Source organism: Hemicordylus capensis, chromosome 2, assembly GCF_027244095.1.
Source record: "Hemicordylus capensis ecotype Gifberg chromosome 2, rHemCap1.1.pri, whole genome shotgun sequence".
NCBI classification, from domain to species: domain Eukaryota; kingdom Metazoa; phylum Chordata; class Lepidosauria; order Squamata; family Cordylidae; genus Hemicordylus; species Hemicordylus capensis.
Window position 1 is genome coordinate 243,950,625 of NC_069658.1, and position 20,790 is coordinate 243,971,414.

The 20,790-nt window shown below is 48.3% G+C and overlaps 1 protein-coding gene across 1 annotated transcript in view; it reads left to right on the forward strand.

The window, feature by feature from the left end:
* LOC128343910 (zinc finger protein 850-like) overlaps window positions 1-20,790 on the forward strand; it is a 50,810-nt gene that overhangs the window by 19,172 nt on the left and 10,848 nt on the right. The window contains exons 6-10 of the mRNA XM_053293341.1: window positions 199-281; window positions 792-918; window positions 10,834-13,387; window positions 13,799-13,865; window positions 17,302-17,419. Of these exons, the coding sequence (XP_053149316.1) occupies window positions 199-281; window positions 792-918; window positions 10,834-13,387; window positions 13,799-13,865; window positions 17,302-17,419 (2,949 nt within the window). The remainder of the gene's footprint in view (window positions 1-198; window positions 282-791; window positions 919-10,833; window positions 13,388-13,798; window positions 13,866-17,301; window positions 17,420-20,790) is intronic.

Consider the following 20,790-nt stretch of genomic DNA (forward strand, 5'->3'; position numbering starts at 1 on the left):
GTGCAGGCAGTGGAAGCAGCCACTCATTTTCCTCAGGCAGAGGCGGCTTCAATTTGATGCCAGTCAGAGCCCATGTTGAGGGGGATGTTGCAGGAGGGCAGCTGAAGGACCCTCGCCCTGCTTTTATGCTTCCTTGAGTCATGATTCTAGGTACATTTCATTTTGCTACATCTTTCCATTATTTTGTGCCCTTTGCAGGTGCTGGAGTTATGTTGGCAATGCGTTCTGAGCCATCTCTTCTTTCTGATGGAGTGCAAGAAACATCAGGACGACTGAATCAGGTAGGGGAGGGATCATTGGGAATGGAGGGTGTGTGACCAATAGGCGATCTCTGTCCTCTGCACGTCCTGCTGGGCTTGGAAGAATCTCTCTTTCCTTTGGCTTTGGTCAAAGCTGCTTGCTAAGAATGCTGTCCAGGCCTCACATGAAGGCCTGAATCTTGTTAACTTGGCAAGGAAGCACCTTTGAAAGTGCAGGCCCTCAGATATTTAGCAGGGGAAGAGCAAGGGTTGGGTCTTTGTGCCAGCACAGCATCCTTCCCACTGGCTGTTGATGGTGTCTTCCTGTGTACTTCTAGAAAGAACTAGAGCTCCTTTGGGACAGGGAACCACCACCACCCCGCCCCATTTCCTTTGCTTTCTAAACCACTTTGAATGTTATACAAATATACTTAGCAATCCTGGGGGGGAGCATTCCCCATCCTTCTTGCAGCACCTCCCCTTCATTGTGCTTTGAAGTTAAAGCCCCATTATGTGATCCATGAGGGAGAAATCATTTTCTTCTTGTTTCAGGCTCTGGTGACCTTTGGGGAGGTGGCTGTGCCTTTCAAGGAGGAGGAGTGGGCTCTGCTGGATGTGGACCAAAAAGCCCTGCACAGGGAAGTCATGGAGGAGAATTTTTGGAATGTTGCCTCTCTGGGTAAGAGACCCTGTTTTTGTAGTACGGTTGTTAGTGTTAAATCAGAAGCAGGAAGATCCTGCTTCAAATGTCCCTTTTGCGAAGAAGCACATTGGGTGGCTTTGACCAGTAATCTCTAAGCATATCTCATAGGGTTGTTGTGGACATAAAAGGGCAAGCACATAGTGGAGGAAGGGTGGGATAGAAAAACAAGAAGTAAAACTGAACTCCAAAGAGGCTTTCTCGGCTGGTGTAGGAGGTCACCCAACGTGGGATTACATCCCTCCACATGCTCCAGAAGGCAGGAAGTAGAAAAAACTGAAGAACTCAACCCAGTGCATGTGGGCGTACACCTTCAGTTCTACTTCCTGCCTTCGCTCCAGGAGGTTCTCCTACTCAGCTCGCTTCGTAAATTCCTTCCTATTTTGCTTATTCTCCTGTTCGGTCTACTATTCATTGTATACTTCTCTTACTTCTATAACATCTTACTATTACTATAACCCTTAAAAAAAAAAAGACCTTTCTTTCTCCGTTCCTTTCTTGCTACTTCCCCCTCTCCGTTGCTAATTTACTTTGGTCTCTCCTCCTTCTCTCACCTCTGGTCGGCCCTCCGATCGATGGCCGCGAGGAAGGTGGTTGGAATTGTGGCTCTGAGGGAGCAAGCAGCCCGCCAACGGGTTTTCCCGCCTAAGGCCCGAGCGGGTGAAAAGGACGTGGACAAAATGTCGGCCTCTAGGGGGAGTCTTGCTGGCACCACCAGGCCACAGCGACTTTCCCCTCAGCGAGATGGCCAGGGTGTGGATGCTAGGTCTCTTGACCGGGCACGATCACCTCCGCTCGGCGTCTCCGCCGCAAAAAAGGCAGAAGAAGAAGAAGAGCAAGCACGCCGAGCGGGAGTTGTTGCCGAGATCACACAGACACAGGACGGCCTCGCCTGTGCGGCCGCCTCGTCAAGCTGTGGAGGAAGCAGTTTCCCGGTCCCCGCCCCTCCTTTCGCCAGCGGCCGTACGCTCTGCGCAGCACTCAGCAGACGGGCCGTTGGTGGAACGGCAGCCGGTTCAGCTCCCCAGCCCCGGAACAGCAGAGCTTATGGACGAGGGGGACCAAGTTGAGGGGCAGCAGAACGAGGACGACAACACGGCTCGGATGTCTCCGGTGAGACCGGGGCCCTCACGAGGGAGCGGGGAGGCGACCGTGCAGCACTTAGCTATGGGCTCCCCTGGCCATACATCACCGGGTGACGGCGCCCCCGCGGCCCTTCCGGGGAACTCCGTTAATCCAGAGGCATTAAGGGGCTTGATAGAGGCGGCAGTAAAACGTTCCATAGCGGCTGCGCTAAAAGGACAGCCTGGGGACAGAGCGCCGAGGCGCCGGGGGGAGGTGTCCTCCTCCTCGGACTCCCAGGACCTATCCCCTGTCAGGAAGAGGCTTAGACGAGCCATGAGGGTCACCCCTTACTCGCGTACCCGCGAACTTCACTCCTCGGGGGAGGAGTCTCCCGACATTATGCAGCCCAGAGACGAGCACAGGGAGCGGGGAACCTGAACTTAATTCATCCTCTGGTGAAGATAGCGAGATTCCTGAAGAACAGGGGCTCGGGGCCCACAATCAGCGTCTTTCTCTGAAAGAGGATGCCCAATCTATCATTAACAGATCCCTACTAGCTTTGGGTATTAAACCAGTGACCCCCGAGGATGATAAACCCATATCCAAGGGTTCACTTGTCCTGCCCTGTTCAAAGCCTGTGCAGTCTAAGGCGGTTATGCCTGAGGGCTTCTCTGCCACTATTAAAGAAGAATGGTCCGCCATTGCCTCTGCTAAGCGTGCTCCAGCAGCCGCCTCTAAGCTTTATGATTTTGATGAGGAGACTCTTAATCTCCTGAAGGTTCCCCTCACGGATGCCCCCTTTGGAGCGCTCCTTAGTGGAGTAGTGGTCCCCAAGGATGGGGATTCCACCTTTAAGGACCCTGCAGACAAAAAAGCGGAAGCGGCCCTACGTAGGCTTCATGATTTATCTGCTATGGCTATCAGGGCCGACACTACAGCCTCCCTGGTATCGAGGGCTTCAGTGTTATGGATTGATGAGCTGCTCAATGAACCACCGTTGGATGAATCTCAGATGCGCCGCAAACTACTACGTTTACAAAAAGCAGTTGCCCTTGCAGCGGATGTGATGTAAAACTGCCTTTTTCGGGGTTCTTCTAGTTCAGCTTTCTCTACATTGTCTGGCAGCGCCTCTCCAGAGTTTTGGAGAAATATTTCCCCAGGTCTACCTGGAGTTGCTACCAGAGGATGGAACTGAGACTCTGCATGGAAAGCAGGTGCTCAGCGATTGAGCTGAAGTCCCTCCCCTGAGGAATCTGACTTTCTGGTGGGAGGGGAGGCATCTCAGCCACCTCAAGTGTGTTAGGAGGGAGGGAGATCGACCATTTGTGCAGGGACTGTTCCCCCTCTGAGTGATATAACTGGGGTGTCACTTAAGCAGCAGGTGGCAAGCTCAGTCTTGTGAGATGCCCACTTTCCAAGGCAACTCCCTATGTGGTGCCACCAGTAACAACCAAGGCTGTGAACCCATTCTGGGTTTTTCTTTCCCCCTGCCTTTCATCATCCAGACATCTGTCCATACTTGAAATGTCTGATCTAGAGCAGGGGTTCTCAATGTTGGGTCCCCAGATGTTATTGGACTTTGACTCCCATAATTCCCAGCCCCAGTGGCCTTTGGTTAGGGATTATGGGAGTTGGAGTCCAATAACATCTGGGGACCCAACGTTGAGAATCCCTGATCTAGAGCTTCTCCTGCCACAGGTGTGTGGCCAGATATAACCTGGGGCCTACCCATGGAAGCCAAGGAATCCAGAGTCACACTGGGCAATGAGGTCTTGACGTATGGGTTGGAATCTCCTGGGATAACGAGCCTGGGGGATTTCAAGAGCACCTCTGCCAACCTAGGGAGGGAGAGTGTTAGGCACCAGCAGGGGCTTAATGAGGGCAGAGAGGCCTGTGTTGAATACACCATCCATGCCCACACCATCCATGGCGCAGGTGCCACCTGTTTGTGCAGCGCCCCCGGCTCACTCATGTTGGTGCTCATCGGTCTCGGCGCCCATGCTGCCACTTCTCCATATTGCCCACTCACCAGGCTCCCAGAACAATGGGAAATAGGAAAGCACCAAATGAGGCCTTGTTGCTTCCTACTGGCTCAGAGCTGGCTGGAAATGCGCAGTGTGCATGCGCCCTGATACAGACACAGGGTGCATGTGCATAATGCCTTCCCAGCCGTCTCTGGGCTGACGGGAAGCAAGGCGGCCCTATTCAGGTCTTGTTTTTGCTTTCCACTGGCCTGGGAGCCTGTCAGGTGTGCAGTGAGGCAGGCAGCAGGATAGCGTGGTGGGTGGGTGGCAGGGTGGCATGGCAAGTGACAGCAACAGTGGCCAGCCCGCAGGGCAGCAAGAACAAGTGAGTGAGTAGCCAGCCAGCCAAGGGAGAGGCGAGGGGGCTTTCAGAGGTTGGAGAACTCGTGTTCTTAGAAGGTGTCCGTCCAATTATAGCTCCGCCCCTGGGCACCAGGATTTGCATTCTAAGCCAACCCTGGGAACACACACTGGAAATGGAGATGTTGCCCAATAAGGGATCCAGTAAACAAGATGAAATCCTGACAGTGACCGACCTATTGAGCCTGTGCTTCTACAGGCAGGAGAACCCAGATGGACACAGTTAGTGTGCTCCAGAGGGGCGCTAGTGTTGGAATGTAAGATCTCAGGCAACCTTTCATTACCTGAGTGAATTTATTTTATTTCTCATATTTATATACCGCCTGATACATAAATATGACTTGCTGTTGCCAACTGAAGTCTGGGCACCATCTCCCAGGTGGCCTACATACGAACCACCTCCGGCAGCTTGGATAAGGTCTGGGCATCATCTCCCAATTGCACATTGGGGCCAAAAAACCCAACTTCAAATATACGCTGATGCGATCTGATCTGTCAGTGTCTGACCAGGAGAGAGATCTTGGGGTCATGGTGGATAGCTCGTTGAAAGTGTTGACTCACTGTACAGCAGCGGTGAAGAAGGCAAAATCCATGCTAGGGATCATTAGGAAGGGGGTTTAAAATAAAAATGCTAATATTATAATGCCCTTATACAAATCTATGGTGCTGCCACATTTGGAGTACTGTGCACAATTCTGGTCATCATATCTTTAAAATAATATTGTAGAACTGGAAAAGGTCCAGAAGAGGGCAACCAAGATAATCAGGGGCCTGGAACACTTATTTATTTTATATTTATTTATTTGATTTATATACCACCCTTCCAATATGGCTCAGGACGGTTTACAATTAAAACAAACCACTAAAACAGTAAAGAGCTAAAACAAATTAAAACAATATAACAACAATTAACAATTTAAAAACATTTTAAAACAACAATTAAACAATTACAGTGATTAAAAGCCTCGAAATCAGTTTAGAATATTATAACCGATTAAAAAACCCTGGAAAGCCAGGCCAAAGAAATAAGTTTTAAGAGTTCTCCTGAAGGCTAATAGAGAATTCAAATTGCAGATTTCCGCAGGGAGCGCATTTCACAGCCCCGGAGCAGCTAAAGAGAAGGCCCGTCTCTGAGTCGCCACCAGACGAGCTGGTGGTAACTGGAGATGAACCTTCTCAGATTACCTTAATGTGCGGTGGGGATCATGCAAAAGAAGGCGCTTTCTAAGGTAACTCGGGCATAAGCCATTCAGGGCTTTAAAGGTAATAACCAGCACTTTGTATTTTGCCCGGAAACATATCGGCAGCCAGTGCAATTGTTTCAAAATAGGCGTAATATGGTCTCTCCGGGTTACCCCAGAGACCAATCTGGCTGCCGCATTCTGAACTAATTGAAGTTTCCGAACTATGTACAAAGGCAGCCCCAAGTAAAGCGCCTTGCAGTAGTCAAGCCGGGAGGTTACCAGCTGGTGCACCACTGTTTTGAGGTCATCCTCCTCAAGGAATGGGCGCAGCTGTCAAATCAGCCGAAGCTGGTAAAAAGCACTCCTGGCCATGGCCTCCACCTGAGATACCAGGGTGAGGCCTGGGTCCAGGAGTACTCCCAAGCTGCGTGCCTGCTCCTTCTGGGGGAGTGTAACCCCATCCAGCACAGGAAGATCTAACTCACCCCTCAGATTCTGAGCCCCCACAATGAGCACCTCTGTCTTGCTTGGATTCAGCTTCAATTTGTTCTCGCTCATCCAGCCCATTACTGCCTGTAGGCAGGCATTTAGAGAATGAGTGCCATTTCCTGAAGATGAAAAGGAGAAGTAGATTTGGGTGTCATCAGCATACTGATAACACCCAGCACCAGATCTCCTGATGACCTCACCCAGCGGTTTCATGTAGATATTGAAAAGCATTGGTGACAGAATGGAGCCCTGAGGGACTCCATATAACAGCTCCTGCTTTGAGGAGCGACTGTCAACAAGCTCTACCATCTGAGATCTACCCGAGAGATAGGAATGGAACCACTGCAGAGCAGTGCCCCCTATTCCCAACTCCCCCAGGCAACCCAGAAGGATACCATGGTCGATGGTGTTGAACGCCACCGAGAGATCCAAGAGGACCAACAGAGTCACACTCTCTCTGTCGATTCCCCGGTAAAGGTCATCCATCAGGCCGACCAAGGCTGTCTCAACCCCATAGCCCGTTTTAAAGCCAGTTTGAAATGGGTCTAGATAATCAGTTTCCTCCAAAACTGCCTGGAGCTGGTTAGCCACCACCCTCTCAATTACCTTGCCCAGCCAGGGGAGATTGGAGATTGGCCTATAACTATCCATCGCTGAGGGATCCAGGGAAGGCTTCTTAAGAAGAGGTCTAACTATTGCCTCCTTCAAACACGGAGGCACCCTACCCTCCCTCAGCGATGCATTTATGATATTAACTAGGCTATCTCCAACAATCTCTCCGCTAGATCGAAGCAGCCAGGTTGGGCAAGGATCCAGAGAACAAGTGGTAGGCCATACCACTCCAAGCAGCTTGTCCACGTCATCAGGAGTCACAGATTGAAACTGATCCAACCTAACACCGCAAGAGGAATTGCTGGATACCTCCCTCACAGACCCTGCAGAAATAGTGGAGTCCAAGTCGGCCCGAATACAGGAGATTTTATCTGCAAAGAACCCACTAAAGGCATCACAGCAGAGAATCTCAGGGAGCTTATTTGGGGCAGAAGGAGCAGAGACTATACTCCTCACCACCCGGGATAACTCTGCTGTACGTGAACCCGCAGACGCAATGCGCACTGACCAAAAAACGCTTTTTTGCTGCGCGCACTGCCATCACGTAGGTCTTCAAATGGGTTCTATGCTGCATCCTGTCAGATTTGAGCTGAGTTCTCCTCCACTTGCGTACTAGTCGCCTATCAAGCTGCTTCATCCCCCGCAACTTCTCTGTATACCAGGGGGCCATCTTAGAAGCAGGCCTGGAGGGACGTTTAGGAGCAATAATATCTACTGCCCTGGTGAGTTCTCTATTCTAGGTTCCCGCCAGGGCATCAACAGAATCACCGGCCGCACCAACATCAAAACCCTCCAAGGCCTTTTGGAAACCTGGGTCCAGCAGCCTTTTTGAGCGGACCATCCTAATAGGTCCATCACCCCTGCAGGGGTGGGTTGTGACCGTGATACCAACCTTAGCCAGGTAGTGGTCCGTCCATGACAATGGGGTAACCACCGGATCCCCCACCCATGGAAGACCCCCCTGATCCAAACAGAAGACCAAATCCAGTGTGTGGCCGGCAACATGAGATGGTTCAAGAATTAATTGGGATAGGCCCATAGTTGTCATGGCCGCTGTGAACTCCTGAGCCGCACCAGACAAGCCAGTCCCAAAGTGAATATTGAAATCCCCCAGCACCAAAAGCCAGCACCAAGAGCCAACTCTGCGACCAGCTCCGTCAGCTCAGTTAGGGAGTCAGTTGGGCAGTGGGGTGAATGGTACACCAACAGAATCCCCAATCTATCCCTAGTTCCAAGCCTCAGAAATACACACTCAATATAAGTCAACTGTCTCACAAGGGCCCTGGTAAGGGAGATAATGTTTTTATGGATCACAGCCACTCTCCCCCCTCCCCCGCGCCCACTTCCCCTAACCTGCTCCACAACAGAGTAACCTGGAGGGAGAAGCTGAGCCCACACTGGGCCACTCACCTCCCCCAACCAGGTCTCAGTTATACGTGCCAGGTCAGCTCCCTCATCCATGATCAAATCACTGACAATTTCGGTCTTATTTTGTACTGACCTGGCATTACAAAGGAGCAAGGTCAGGCTCTGTGGGTCGTTGGTGCTGCTCCCCAAGGCCTGAGAGTTGTCAGAACAGTTGGAAGCAGAAATAGTTACTAGATTACTAATTTCCCTTCCCCTGTAATGGCCAGCTGCTCTGCCAGCGCCAATTCTTCTATTCCCCACCACTACAGCAATAGCTGCCCCAAGGCTGCCAGGTGCACCCCCTGTATCCCCCTCAGGAGAGCCCAAACACATCTCATCAACTAGGCCTGGCACAACTCAGGGCAATAAAAACAGCACTTTGACCCAAAAATCCACCCACCCACTGAACAACCAGCCCTCAGTCCCACCCCCGAAGGCCCGGCCCCAAAGGCTGTCCCCTTTTGGTGGCCGCTTACAGGCAGGCCGCCGACCACGCCACCGGCGTGTCTTCAGCAATTTATGAGCCTCTAAAACTTCCCAGCAGCCCTTTCTGCCACAAAGGACTGCTGGCTGACACAGGTGTTAATTGTCAGGCTTTCTGAAGGCAGCAGGCTGATGAGTAACTTATGAGGCAAGGCTACAGCATCTGGGGCTCTTTAGTTTGGAAAAGAGGCAACTATGGAGAGATGTGGTAGAGGTGTATACCATTATGCATGGAGTGGAGAGAGATAATTTTTTCTCCCTTTCTCACAGCACTAGAACCAAGGGTCATCCTATGAAACTGAAGGTGGGGAAATTTACGACCAACAAAAGGAAGTACTTTTTCACACAGCACGTAATTAATCTGTGGAATTCTCTGCCATGGGATGTGGTGATGGCCACCAGCTTGGATGGCTTTAAAAGGGGTTTAGACAAATACATGGAGCCACTAGTAATGGCTACTAGTCTGGTGGCTATAGGCCACCCCTAGCCTCAGAGGCAAGATTCCTCTAAATTCCAGTTGTAGGGGAGCAACAGTAGGAGAGAGGGCATGCCCTTGCCTCTTGCTTGTGGGCTTCCCAGAGGCATCCTCTTGTATGCTTGACTCTCTCTTTTTGGTTCTCCTTTACTCTCTGACTCCTTTCTTAACTCTGACTCTCAAGCGCTCTCTATAATCAGGGCTGCTCAACTCTGGCCCTTCAGATGTTTTTGGACTACAACTCCCATAATTCCCAACCACAGTTGCCCGTAATCAGGGATTATGGGAGTTGTAGGCCAACATCTGCAGGAGGGCCAAAGTTGAGCAGCCCTGCTCTATATACACATTATTGCCTCAACAGTTTTTTAAACAATCCAATTAGTACAACTCTGGAAGTTCCTTCCATTTTTTCCAAAACATAACCAATAGAATTAAATCTCTTTTTCCTTCCAAAATCAAACCAGTACATTTTTGTCATCCACAAACTGAAATTGCTTCACAGAAGCCATGACCCTGATAGTTCTCTTTACTAGCAAACCTTTTTACACAGAAATCCTGTTTACAATAATGAAGAGGTTTTAGGACTATTAAAACAATGCAAGGGATTATTTTCAAAAACAAGAGCTCTAGGCCTTGTTCCTTCACAGCCACTCTAAATTACAACACACATACACACACACACACCCCATAAATATAGAAGGAAAGAAGTGTATTTTATCATTCTATCCTATTTATAAAATTGGATTTTTATTTCCTTAACACTTCACATTTAAGTATAATAAATCATTTAGCTGGGGTAGAACCCTGCTTGAAAGGTAAGCTGCATTAAATTGTATACAGGAGAGCCTCATTAATTGCAGACCTGGCACCCACAGTTTTGCATATCCGTGGTCAGGTAATTGCCTCCCGGTCTCAGTATACACAATTTTTTTTAGGCATTTAAGGGGTTAAAGCTTGCATATCTGCTGGTCAGGGATGGTCGGAAATGACCTCCGAGGTCATTTCCACCCACCATTTTGAAGACAGGAGTCATTTTGTGGCTTCTTTTTGTCTTTAAAAAAGAGGAACGCATTTTATTTTAATTTGGGAGGGCATTGCTGGGCAGCTGGGGACACACACAGCATGGTCGGGCACTGCCTCCCAGCCCCAATTTCCCCCACTTTCTGTCCATGTTTTGTCCTATTTTCACCAGCTCCTTTGCACCCCTCCCTGCTAACTAGGCAAAGAGGCACATTTTCAATGTGGTGATTCTCTTTATTTAGCAGGCGGAGAGCAACTGGCCCTATCCACCCCCAGCACAGTACCCCTCCAGAGTTGTAGTTCAAAAACATCTGAAGGGCCAGAGTTGAGCAGCCCTGATTATAGAGAGAGCTTGAGAGTCAGAGTTAAGAAAGGAATCAGAGAGTAAAGAAGAACCAAAAAGAGAGAGTCAAGCATTCAAGAGGATGCCTCTGGGAAGCCCACAAGCAAGAGGTGAGGGCATGCCCTCTCTCCTACTGTTGCTTTCTTGCTGGTGTCTATCTTATGTTTCTTTTTAGATTGTGAGCTCTTTGGGTACAGGGGACAGGGATCCTTCTTTCTTTCTTTCTTTCTTTCTTTCTTTCTTTCTTTCTTTCTTTCTTTCTTTCTTCCTTCCTTCCTTCCTTCCTTCCTTCCTTCCTTCCTTCCTTCCTTTCTTTCTTTCTTTCTTTCTTTCTTTCTTTCTTTCTCTATGTAAACCGCTTTGGATGGTTTATTCATTGATTTCAAGCTGTTTTTCTGTTCCAGACTGAGCAGTTTTCTCTCTTCATTCCAGCAGGTGACAGGTGGGAGAGGGAGAAGGAGGGAAAAGCCCACAGAAGATGGTTGGGAGGTGCCAGATATGAAAACGGAGACCAAAGGAGAATGGAAATGGAAGCAAAGCAGAAGAGGAGGGATGGGCCTTCTGCTGCTCAGCTTGGTGACTTCCATAAAATCCCAGTCGAGATAAAAAAGGAGGAAGTAAGAGAGAGAAGTCTGTGCCCTGTGTATAAGGAAAGCTTCAGTTTTGAACCAAACCTCCAACCTCAGTGGAAAATGAACATAGAAGAGAAAATGTGTAAATGGTTGGAATCTGGGAACGACTTCAGTGACAGTGAAAATCTTACCATGTGTAAAATAATCCACACTGAGGAGAGACCGTTAAAACGCTTGGCATGTGGAATTGTGAACTCACACCTCACTTCACATCAAAGGATTTACTCTGGGAAGAAACCACCTAAAGGCTTGAAGTGCAGAAAGCATTTCAGGAAGACAGCAAATCTTACTATAGATCAAAGAACCCACACTGGAGATAAACCATGTCAATGCTTGGAGTGTGGAAAGAGCTTCAATGACAAGGGATGTGTTACTCAACATGAAAGGATACATACTGGGAAGAAACCATATAAATGCTTGGAGTGCGGAAAGATCTTCAGTCGAGCACAATCCCTGACTAGACATCAAAGAAGCCACACTGGGGAGAAACCATATCAGTGCTTAGAGTGTGGACAGAGCTTTATTGACAAGGGAAATCTTAATAAACACCAAAGGACACACAGTGGAGAAAAACCATATAAATGCTTGGTGTGTGGAAAGAGCTTCATTGTATTGGACTCCCTTACTAAACATCAAAGAACGCACACTGGGGAGAAACCATATAATTGCTTGGAGTGTGGAAAGAGCTTCAGGGTGAGTTCACACCTCAGTAGACATCGCAGAATCCACACTGGGGAGACACCATATCAGTGCTTAGAGTGTGGAGGGAGCTTCAGGTTGAGTTCACACCTCTTATTACATCAAAGTATCCACACAGGAGAGACACCATATAAATGTCTGGAGTGTGGAAAGAGCTTCAGTGACAAGGGAAATCTTATTAAACATCAAAGAATACACACGGGAGATAAACCATATAAATGCTTGGTGTGTGGAAAGAGCTTCCTTGTATCGAACTCCCTTACTGAACATCAAAGAACGCACACTGGGGAGAAACCATATCACTGCTTGGAGTGTGGAAAGAGCTTCAGGGTGAGTTCACACTTCAGTAGACATCGCAGAACCCACTCAGAGGAGACACTATATAAATGTTTGGAGTGTGGAAAGAGCTTCAGTGACAAGGGAAATCTTAATAAACACCAAAGGACACACAGTGGAGAAAAACCATATAAATGCTTGGTGTGTGGAAAGAGCTTCATTGTATTGGACTCCCTTACTAAACATCAAAGAACGCACACTGGGGAGAAACCATATCATTGCTTGGAGTGTGGAAAGAGCTTCAGGGTGAGTTCACACCTCAGTAGACATCTCAGAATCCACACTGGGGAGACACCATATCAGTGCTTAGAGTGTGGAGGGAGCTTCAGGTTGAGTTCACACCTCACATTACATCAAAGTATACACACTGGGGAGACACCATATAAATGTCTGGAATGTGGAAAGAGCTTCAGTGACAAGGGAAATCTTATTAAACATCAAAGAATACACACGGGAGATAAACCATATAAATGCTTGGTGTGTGGAAAGAGCTTCCTTGTATCGAACTCCCTTACTGAACATCAAAGAACGCACACTGGGGAGAAACCATATCACTGCTTGGAGTGTGGAAAGAGCTTCAGGGTGAGTTCCCACTTCAGTAGACATCGCAGAACCCACACTGGGGAGACACCATATAAATGTCTGGAGTGTGGAAAGCGCTTCAGTGACAAGGGAAATCTTACTACACACCAAAGAACACACATGGAAGATAAACCATATAAATGCTTGGTGTGTGGAAAGAGCTTCATTGTATTGGACTCCCTTACTAAACATCAAAGAACGCATACTGGGGAGAAACCATATCATTGTTTGGAGTGTGGAAAGAGCTTCACGGTGAGTTCACACCTCAGTAGACATCGCAGAACCCACACTGGGGAGACACCATTTAAATGTCTGGAGTGTGGAAAGAGCTTCAGTAGCAAGGGGAATCTTAATAAACACCAAAGAACACACACTGGGGAGAAACCATATAAGTGCTTGGAGTGTGGAAAGAGCTTCAGTGATAAAGGATCTCTTACTACACATCAAAGAACACACACTGGGGAGAAGCCATATCACTGCTTGGAGTGTGGAAAGAGCTTCAGGATGAGTTCACACCTCACTAGACATTACAGAACCCACACTGGGGAGAAACCACATGAATGCTTGGAATGTGAAAGAAGCTTCACTGACAAGCGAAGTTTTACTGAACATCAAAGAACACACACTGGGGAGAAGCCCTATAAATGCTTGAAGTGTGGAAAGAGCTTCCATCGAAACTCAAACCTCACTTCACATCAAAGGATTCACACTTCAGAAAAACCATCTAAGGGCTTATAGTATGGAAAGCTCTTCTGTTGCAGGAAGTCACTTATTTCATCTCAAAGAATGCACTCTGATGACTGATGTAAATGAATCTCAGGAAAAGAGCCACATTATTCTGCTGGGGCAAAATCAGCAAAGAAAGAGTTTCAAGTGCCTTGCAAGCTTCATAGTCAAGTTTTCAGTGTGGGGAGCAATTGTATCTATCAGAACATCACCCTTACTCCTCACCAGAGAATCCTCTACAGTGATTAAGAGTCTAATGGAATTCACTTTAGAATACAGCTACTCTAGGTGTTGGTTAAAGCAAGAATAGCACTCACACCTCAAAAACCTGTACTTTTATTTTGACATGAGCATCTGTTGTGTGTATTGGACAAAAGAGAGGTCTTGCCTGTGAATGGTAATGCTTTCCTCTCCTTCTCCAGCTCGGTGGTGAAGGCACCATCCAGCTTCCTTCTCTTTTATAATGGTGCAGAGTTTCAACATTATCCAGTGACCACACATTTTGTAGAATTGTACTTGGATGATGATTTTCAGACCTCTTTCCATAACAGACAACACATCTAATCCCTTTTCTTTTAAAATAAAGTGTCTGGAGTCCAAAAAGGTAGTTTTCTCTTTATTACAAGGCAGTAGTGTTGTACTCGATGTTAGTGCTTGTGTTCTTATGTCGAAAGGCAATACTTCCCTCGGGTGTTGTGCACATGGCTCACTCTACACTCTGTCTATACTTCTTCACCTAGAGTTAAGAAGAGCTTTTGCTATACTGCCTCCTTGTGGTGGCTCTCTGTTCTTTGTATGTGAGTCATGGGACTTTCCAGGAAAGTGGGGAAAGCATGACATGCTACAACTGTGTCAAATAATGCAAGCTTCAATTATCTAATAAAAACTACAGAAAATCAAGTCCCTCTGTGAGGCAAAAGAAATCATTTCTATGCTGTCTTGTGTTGGTTGTGTGTTAGTCAGTCCTATCTCTGGCACAAGCTAAGGACTAGCATACTTAGCATTCCTGGGCACCAGGGAAGAGGGTATGGAGGAGAACCATGGAGAAGAAGGGGAGGGGAAGCGGCTCAATCAGGTGAAGCCACTTGAAGACTGAGGAGGCAGGTGAGCTGGATGGAGGTGAGGAAAACTGGAGAGAGTCTTGAAGTCTACTACTAATAATAATAAACTTTATTTGTGAGCTGGCTCATAACAAATTGTTCTCTGAGCGGCTCACAACAGAGGAATAATACATATAATAAAAACAACACATTAAATCATAACAGACAAAGAAGTGAAAATACAAAACAATACAAAGCAGCATTAAAAACACATTTTAAAATTAGTAAAAGTCAGATAAAATCTGAAAACCCGAATTTAAAAGGCCTGGGTAAACAAAAAGGTCTTTACCTGGCATCTAAAAGAACAAAGTGATGAAGGCAGGCAAACCTCTCTAGGGAGGCTATTCCATAAACAGGGTGCAACCACCTAAACGGCCCTTTCCCTGGTAGCCACCCACCTCAAACAGCCCTACTGGATCAGGCCCAAGGCCAACCTAGTCCAGCATCCTGTTTCGCACAGTGATCCACCGGATGTCACTGGAAGCCACAGGCAAAAGATTAGGGCATGCCCTCTCTCTAGCCATTACTCCCCTGCAACTGGTACTCAGAGGCCTCCTGCCTTTGAGGCTGGAGGTAGCCCACAACCGTCCAACTGGTAGCCATTGATAGACCTCCATGAAGTTATCCAAATCCCTCTTCCAGCCATCCAGGTTGTTGGCTGTCACTACATCCTGTGGCAGAGAGTTCCACAAGTGGATCACGAGTTGTGTGAAAAAGTACTTCTGTTTGTTGGTCCTAGACCTGGCAATCAATTTCATGGGATGACCCCTGATTCTAGTGTTGTGTGAGAGGGAAAAGAATTTCTCTCTCTCCACTTTCTCCACACCATGCATGATTTTATAGACCTCTATCATGTCTCCCCGCAGTTGTCTTTTTTCTAAACTAAAAAGCCCCAGGTGTTGTAGTCTTGCCTCATAAGAAAGGTGCTCTAGGCCCCTGATCATCTTGGTTGTCCTCTTCTGCACATTTTCCATTTCAACAATGTCCTTTTTTAGATGTGACCAGAATTGTACACAGTACTCCAGGCGTGGCCGCACCATAGTTTTATATAAGGGTATTATAATATTAGCCGTTTTATTTTCAATCCCCTTCCTAATGATCCCTAGCATGGAATTGGCCTTTTTCACAGCTGCCGCACATTGAGTCGACAATTTCAACGAGCTGTCCACCACGACCCCAAGCTCCCTCTCCTGGGCAGTCACTGACAGCTCAGATCCTATCAGCATATACTTGAAGTTGGGTTTTTTTGTCCCAATGTGCATCACCTTGCAGAGGCGTAACTAGGGAAAATGGCGCCCGGGGCAAGCACTGAAATGGCGCCCCCCCGTGCCCCCCGCCCCCCCAACATACTACATTATACTTAGGTTTTTCCTCACAAGCACCCGCCGCCAAGCCAGGCCACTGACTGGCCACCAGGCGCCAGCAAAGCAATGGGGGGGGCACGGGCAGCGCGGAAGGGACTGCTCGTGGGGGAGGGGGCACCGATGCGCTCCCTTGACTGCTGCAGCACTGCTGCACTGAGCAGGAAACATTTGTATTAATAAAGAATTAAAAAAAAATAAAAAAAAATTTTGTCATGGCAGCGCCCCCCACGTGACCAGAAAAGATGGTGCCCGGGGCACGTGCCCCCCCTGCCCCCCCTATAGTTACGCCTCTGTCACCTTGCCAACATTGAACTGCATTTGCCACTTTGTTGCCCACTCCCCCAGTTTGGGGAGATCCTTTGGAGCTCCTCACAATCAGTTATGGATTTCACTACCCGAAAGAGTTTGGTATCATCTGCACATTTGGCCACCTCGCTGCTTACCCCTGCTTCTAGATCATTTGTGAATAAATTAAAAAGCACCAGTCCCAGTACAGATCCCTGGGGGACCCCATTTCTTACTTCCCTCCATTGTGAAAACTCTCCATTTATACCTACCCTCTGTTTCCTGTCTTTCAACCAGTTAGCAATCCACACATGTACTTGTCCCCTTATCCCATGACTGCTAAGTTTCTTTAGGAGTCTTTGATGAGGAGCTTTGTCAAAAGCTTTTTGGAAGTCCAGGTATACCATGTCAACTGGATCACCTTGATCAACACACTTGTTGACACTCTCAAAGAACTCCGAAAGGTTGGTGAGGCAAGATTTACATTTGCGGAAGCCATGCTGGCTCACTCCCAGCAGGGCCTGTTCTTCTATATGCTATACAATTTTATCCTTGAGGATGCTTTCCATCAATTTGCCTTGAACAGATGTTAAGCTAACCGGCTGTAATTTTCCGGATCACCCCTGGATCCCTTCTTGAAAATCTATATTACATTTGCTACTCTCCAGTCCTCTGGTACACAGCCGGATTGCAGGGATAAGCACTAGGGCTTTGAAGTTTAGTGTATATCTCTGATTATCCCAGCCCACTACCCAAAAGGATATTGCAGAGCTTGGAACCCATAAGAACAGGGAGCTGGAACACCTCTACAAGGGAAGCACTAGGACTTTGAAGTTTAGAAAAAGACAGCTGCGGTGGGAGGGGGATGGAGATTTATAAAAAGAATTGAGGTATAGAACAAGTGGATACTCGGAATTAACAAAATGTGTTATTTTTTAATAATATTATTATTAAAGTGGTGTAGGGCGCGCGGGGTGAGGGCACCTTCACGTTTTGTGCCCGGGTCCCATCCTGCTTCTTTGCAGTGCAAAAGGGAGGGCAAACCACACTCTTCAATGCTGCTCGCACTAGTATTTGTCTCTCTTGGACAAGGGCATGAAAAGGCTAGCGCTCCTTTACCCCACCCGCGGGTGTGCTTCCATCGAAGGGTTAAAGTAAAGGAAACCACGTCCCTAGAAAGGCAAATGGGAGGAAAGGGAGGGGCTGCGAAGGAAGTCTTCCTCTTCCGTTGCTTTGCTCCCTCCCGGTGAGGCTCAGGCGGTCTCCTCTGGTGGCTGCGGCGCTCCACGGGCGCGTGAGTAAGAGTGCGGGAGTCCCAGTCCTGCAATGGCTGGAGTGGGGCGGGTGTGTGTGTGAAGAGACCTGGGGTAGAGAGCTCACGGAAGTGGGGGCGATAATTATGTGGGGCGGAGAGCAGGCAAGGCTCCTCCATTGTGCAGGACTCTCATGAAGGAGCCACCAAACAGCCCCCACCCCGCAATTTATTCTCCAGCTTTAGAATGTGCCTCTTTTTCCTGCAAGGGGAAGGCCTAGGAGTGAGCTGGAAGCGTCCATCTTTGCTCGGGGGAAAGGGGTGTTCCCAACACACACACCCGATTTTGCTGAATGCCCCAAACCTATTGGCTCAGGGCTGGGCCCTAGCGTTCTTTGTGCCCTAGGTGAAGTATGATTTTGGCGCCCCCTCCCCTGCACATTCGGTATACAGTATTTGAAAGGTGAGAGCTCTTACCTGCTTTTCTGGAGGAGTTATTTTGCTTTTTCAAAGAATTTGCAAATTGGGCAGAAAAGCCTACTCTCCCTCTTCTTTTGTTGTTGTTGTTTGTTGTTTGTTTACACAGTTAGACAGGTGCCATTGACTGGCCTGTTCCATCCAGACATCGAGTCTCCCCCCCCCCCCCACCACCACCTGGGATGGCCGAACTTCACTATCAATGTTGTTGCTGTTGTTATAGATATTGTTGCAGAATATAGGCTCTTCCCAGTAAAACTGCTTTTTGTAACTGGCTGATGGTGATTTCTGTGGCCCCTATGGTGTTGAGGTGCTCTTCAAGGTCTTTTGGAACTGCACCCAGGGCGCCAATCACCACTGGGATTATTTGGGTCTTTTTCTGCCACAGCCTTTCAATTTCAATTTGTAGATCTTTGTATTTGGTGATTTTTTTCTATTTCATTTTCTTCTATTCTGCTATCCCCTGGTATTGCTATGTTGGTTATTTTGACTTGTTTTTCTTTCTTCTCGACTACAGTTATATCTGGTGTATTGTGTGGCAGATGTTTGTCTGTTTGTAGTCGGAAGTCCCATAATATCTTTGCATCTTCATTTTCTACAACTTTTTCAATTTTATGGACCTGCCAATTTTTGGCTTTATTATTATTATTATTATTATTATTATTATTATTACTAGTATTTTGAAGCCCGTTATGATAACGGGCGCTAGCTTTCTCTCCCGCCTTTAAGTGTTTTTTTTAGGTGTTTTTTTTTTCTTTGTGTCTCTCGGTTTTTGTTTTTGTTTCCATTTTTCCCTCCTCCCTCTGTCCTCCCGCCGCCCGCTCACCCGCCCTCCCAGCTTTCCAAAATCCCCTTCCCCGCTCCTCCCCCCAATTGATTACGGGCCAAAAGGGCCCATGAGAAGGCCGTCGCCCCCTCCTATCGCCCACCCAGCTGCCCGAGCCCACCTTACCCGTTCCAGCCCGCAGCAGTCGGGTGAAGAAAAAAAAAATTATTTGCACAGTGGGAGCTCAGGAACAGAGCTCCTCTCTGTGCTATGCTGCTGCCCAAACTGCCGCTATGGACGAAAGGACGTTGCGTCCTTTCGTCCATAGCGGCAGTTTGGGCAGCAGCATAGCACAGAGAGGAGCTCTGTTCCTGAGCTCCTCACTTCCACTGTGCGAATAATTTTTTTTTTCTTCACCCGACTGCTGCGGGCTGGAACGGGTAAGGTGGGCTCGGGCAGCTGGGTGGGCGATAGGAGGGGGCGACGGCCTTCTCATGGGCCCTTTTGGCCCGTAATCAATTGGGGGGAGGAGCGGGGAAGGGGATTTTGGAAAGCTGGGAGGGCGGGTGAGCGGGCGGCGGGAGGACAGGCTTCCCCTGCCGCCTCTTCCCCCCTCAATCACCGGCTGGGCGGTCTCTGGAGGCGCCGCTGCCATCCTCCGTGGCCGGCCCGGGCCCTTCACGGTCGGCTCTGTCCCGCCGGCCTCCGTTCCGGCCCCCGTCTCCCCAGCTTGGTCGTTGTCTCTTCTGGGCGAGGCGGCGGCTCTGCCGCTGCCTTGGCCAGTTTCCCCCGCCGGCGCTTCTCCGGCTTCTTCAGGGCGGCCGCTTGTGGCCGTCCAAGATGTCCGCCGGGTGCTGGCGGTCGTGGCTCCCTGGCCTGTTCTGGGCATGCGCTTCGTGCATGCCCAGAACCGCCAAGGGAGGCACGAACACACGCTTGGTGTCCATCCACGGACGGACACCAAGCGTTTTATTAGAGAGGATTATTTTGCATTTATATCTCACTCTTCCGCCAAGGAGCCCAGAGCGATGTACTACATACTTAGGTTTCTCCTCACAACAACCCTGTGAAGTAGGATAAGCTGAGAGAGAAGTGACTGGCCCAGAGTCACCCAGCTAGTTTCATGGCTGAGTGGGGATTTGAACTCGAGTCTCCCCGGTCCTAGTCCAGCACTCTAGCCACTTTCTTCCTTTCTTTTTAAAAACCCTACAGAGTATGCTTCGCATTGCAATTCAACATTCACAGGAAAAATACTTTAAATTACAGAACAGGCTTGCGATTCTGTGAGAGGTCTTCAGAGATCCTTATTGGGGCTCACACAACACCCTATTACACTCAAGACAAATGTCTGAGTGGGCCTGGAAATGATAAACTTCAGGGCCTGGAAATGATAAACTAAGTAAGACAGAAGGGTTGATGTACCAATGGCTGCGGCTCCATGGTACAGCAACTCTTTGACTTTGTCCCCGCATTGATTTAAACGTTTCCCACAGATATCAAAGAGTGTGGAGAATGTGAGTTTTGCAACATAGAGATCCAGTGTGGTCTAGTGCTAAGAATGTGAGACTAGGATTGAGGAGATCCAAGTAAAAATCCTCACTTCTTTCTCAGCCGAGCCTGCCTCACAGGGTTGTTGTGAGGATAAACATAACCTTGTACACCACTCTGGGCTTCTTGAAGGATAAGTGAGATATAACTGAATAAAATCTCCTTGCTGTTATTCCCAGACTCCCATGCAATGACCATCTTATTTGGGTGTACATTGATTGTATCAGCTTTAATGTTTCATCAGCATATGCGTGCACACACATACAGAGTGAGACAGCTACATTCTTCTGCACCTGAAGGATCCTTCCAAAACAAAGAGGTGATCTTCCATCTGCTACCCTAAACACAGAAGCCTACACACATTGCCACTAGTCTCTGCAAAGCTCCTACCCCAGCCAAAGTTCACCTGTATCTGTCCACGATCGTCCATTCCTCTTCCAGACACCGAGTCAACCAGTCCAATCCATCTCTTCCCACTGAGTCCCCTTCTCTCTCCCCCCCCCTCAGTTTACAAATCCTATCTGTTACAATAGAGGCTTCCCAAACTTGCATCCTCTGATGTTTTTGGACTTCATCTCCCATAATCCCCAGCCTCCTCTCATTCTGTCCCTATCCCTCTTCT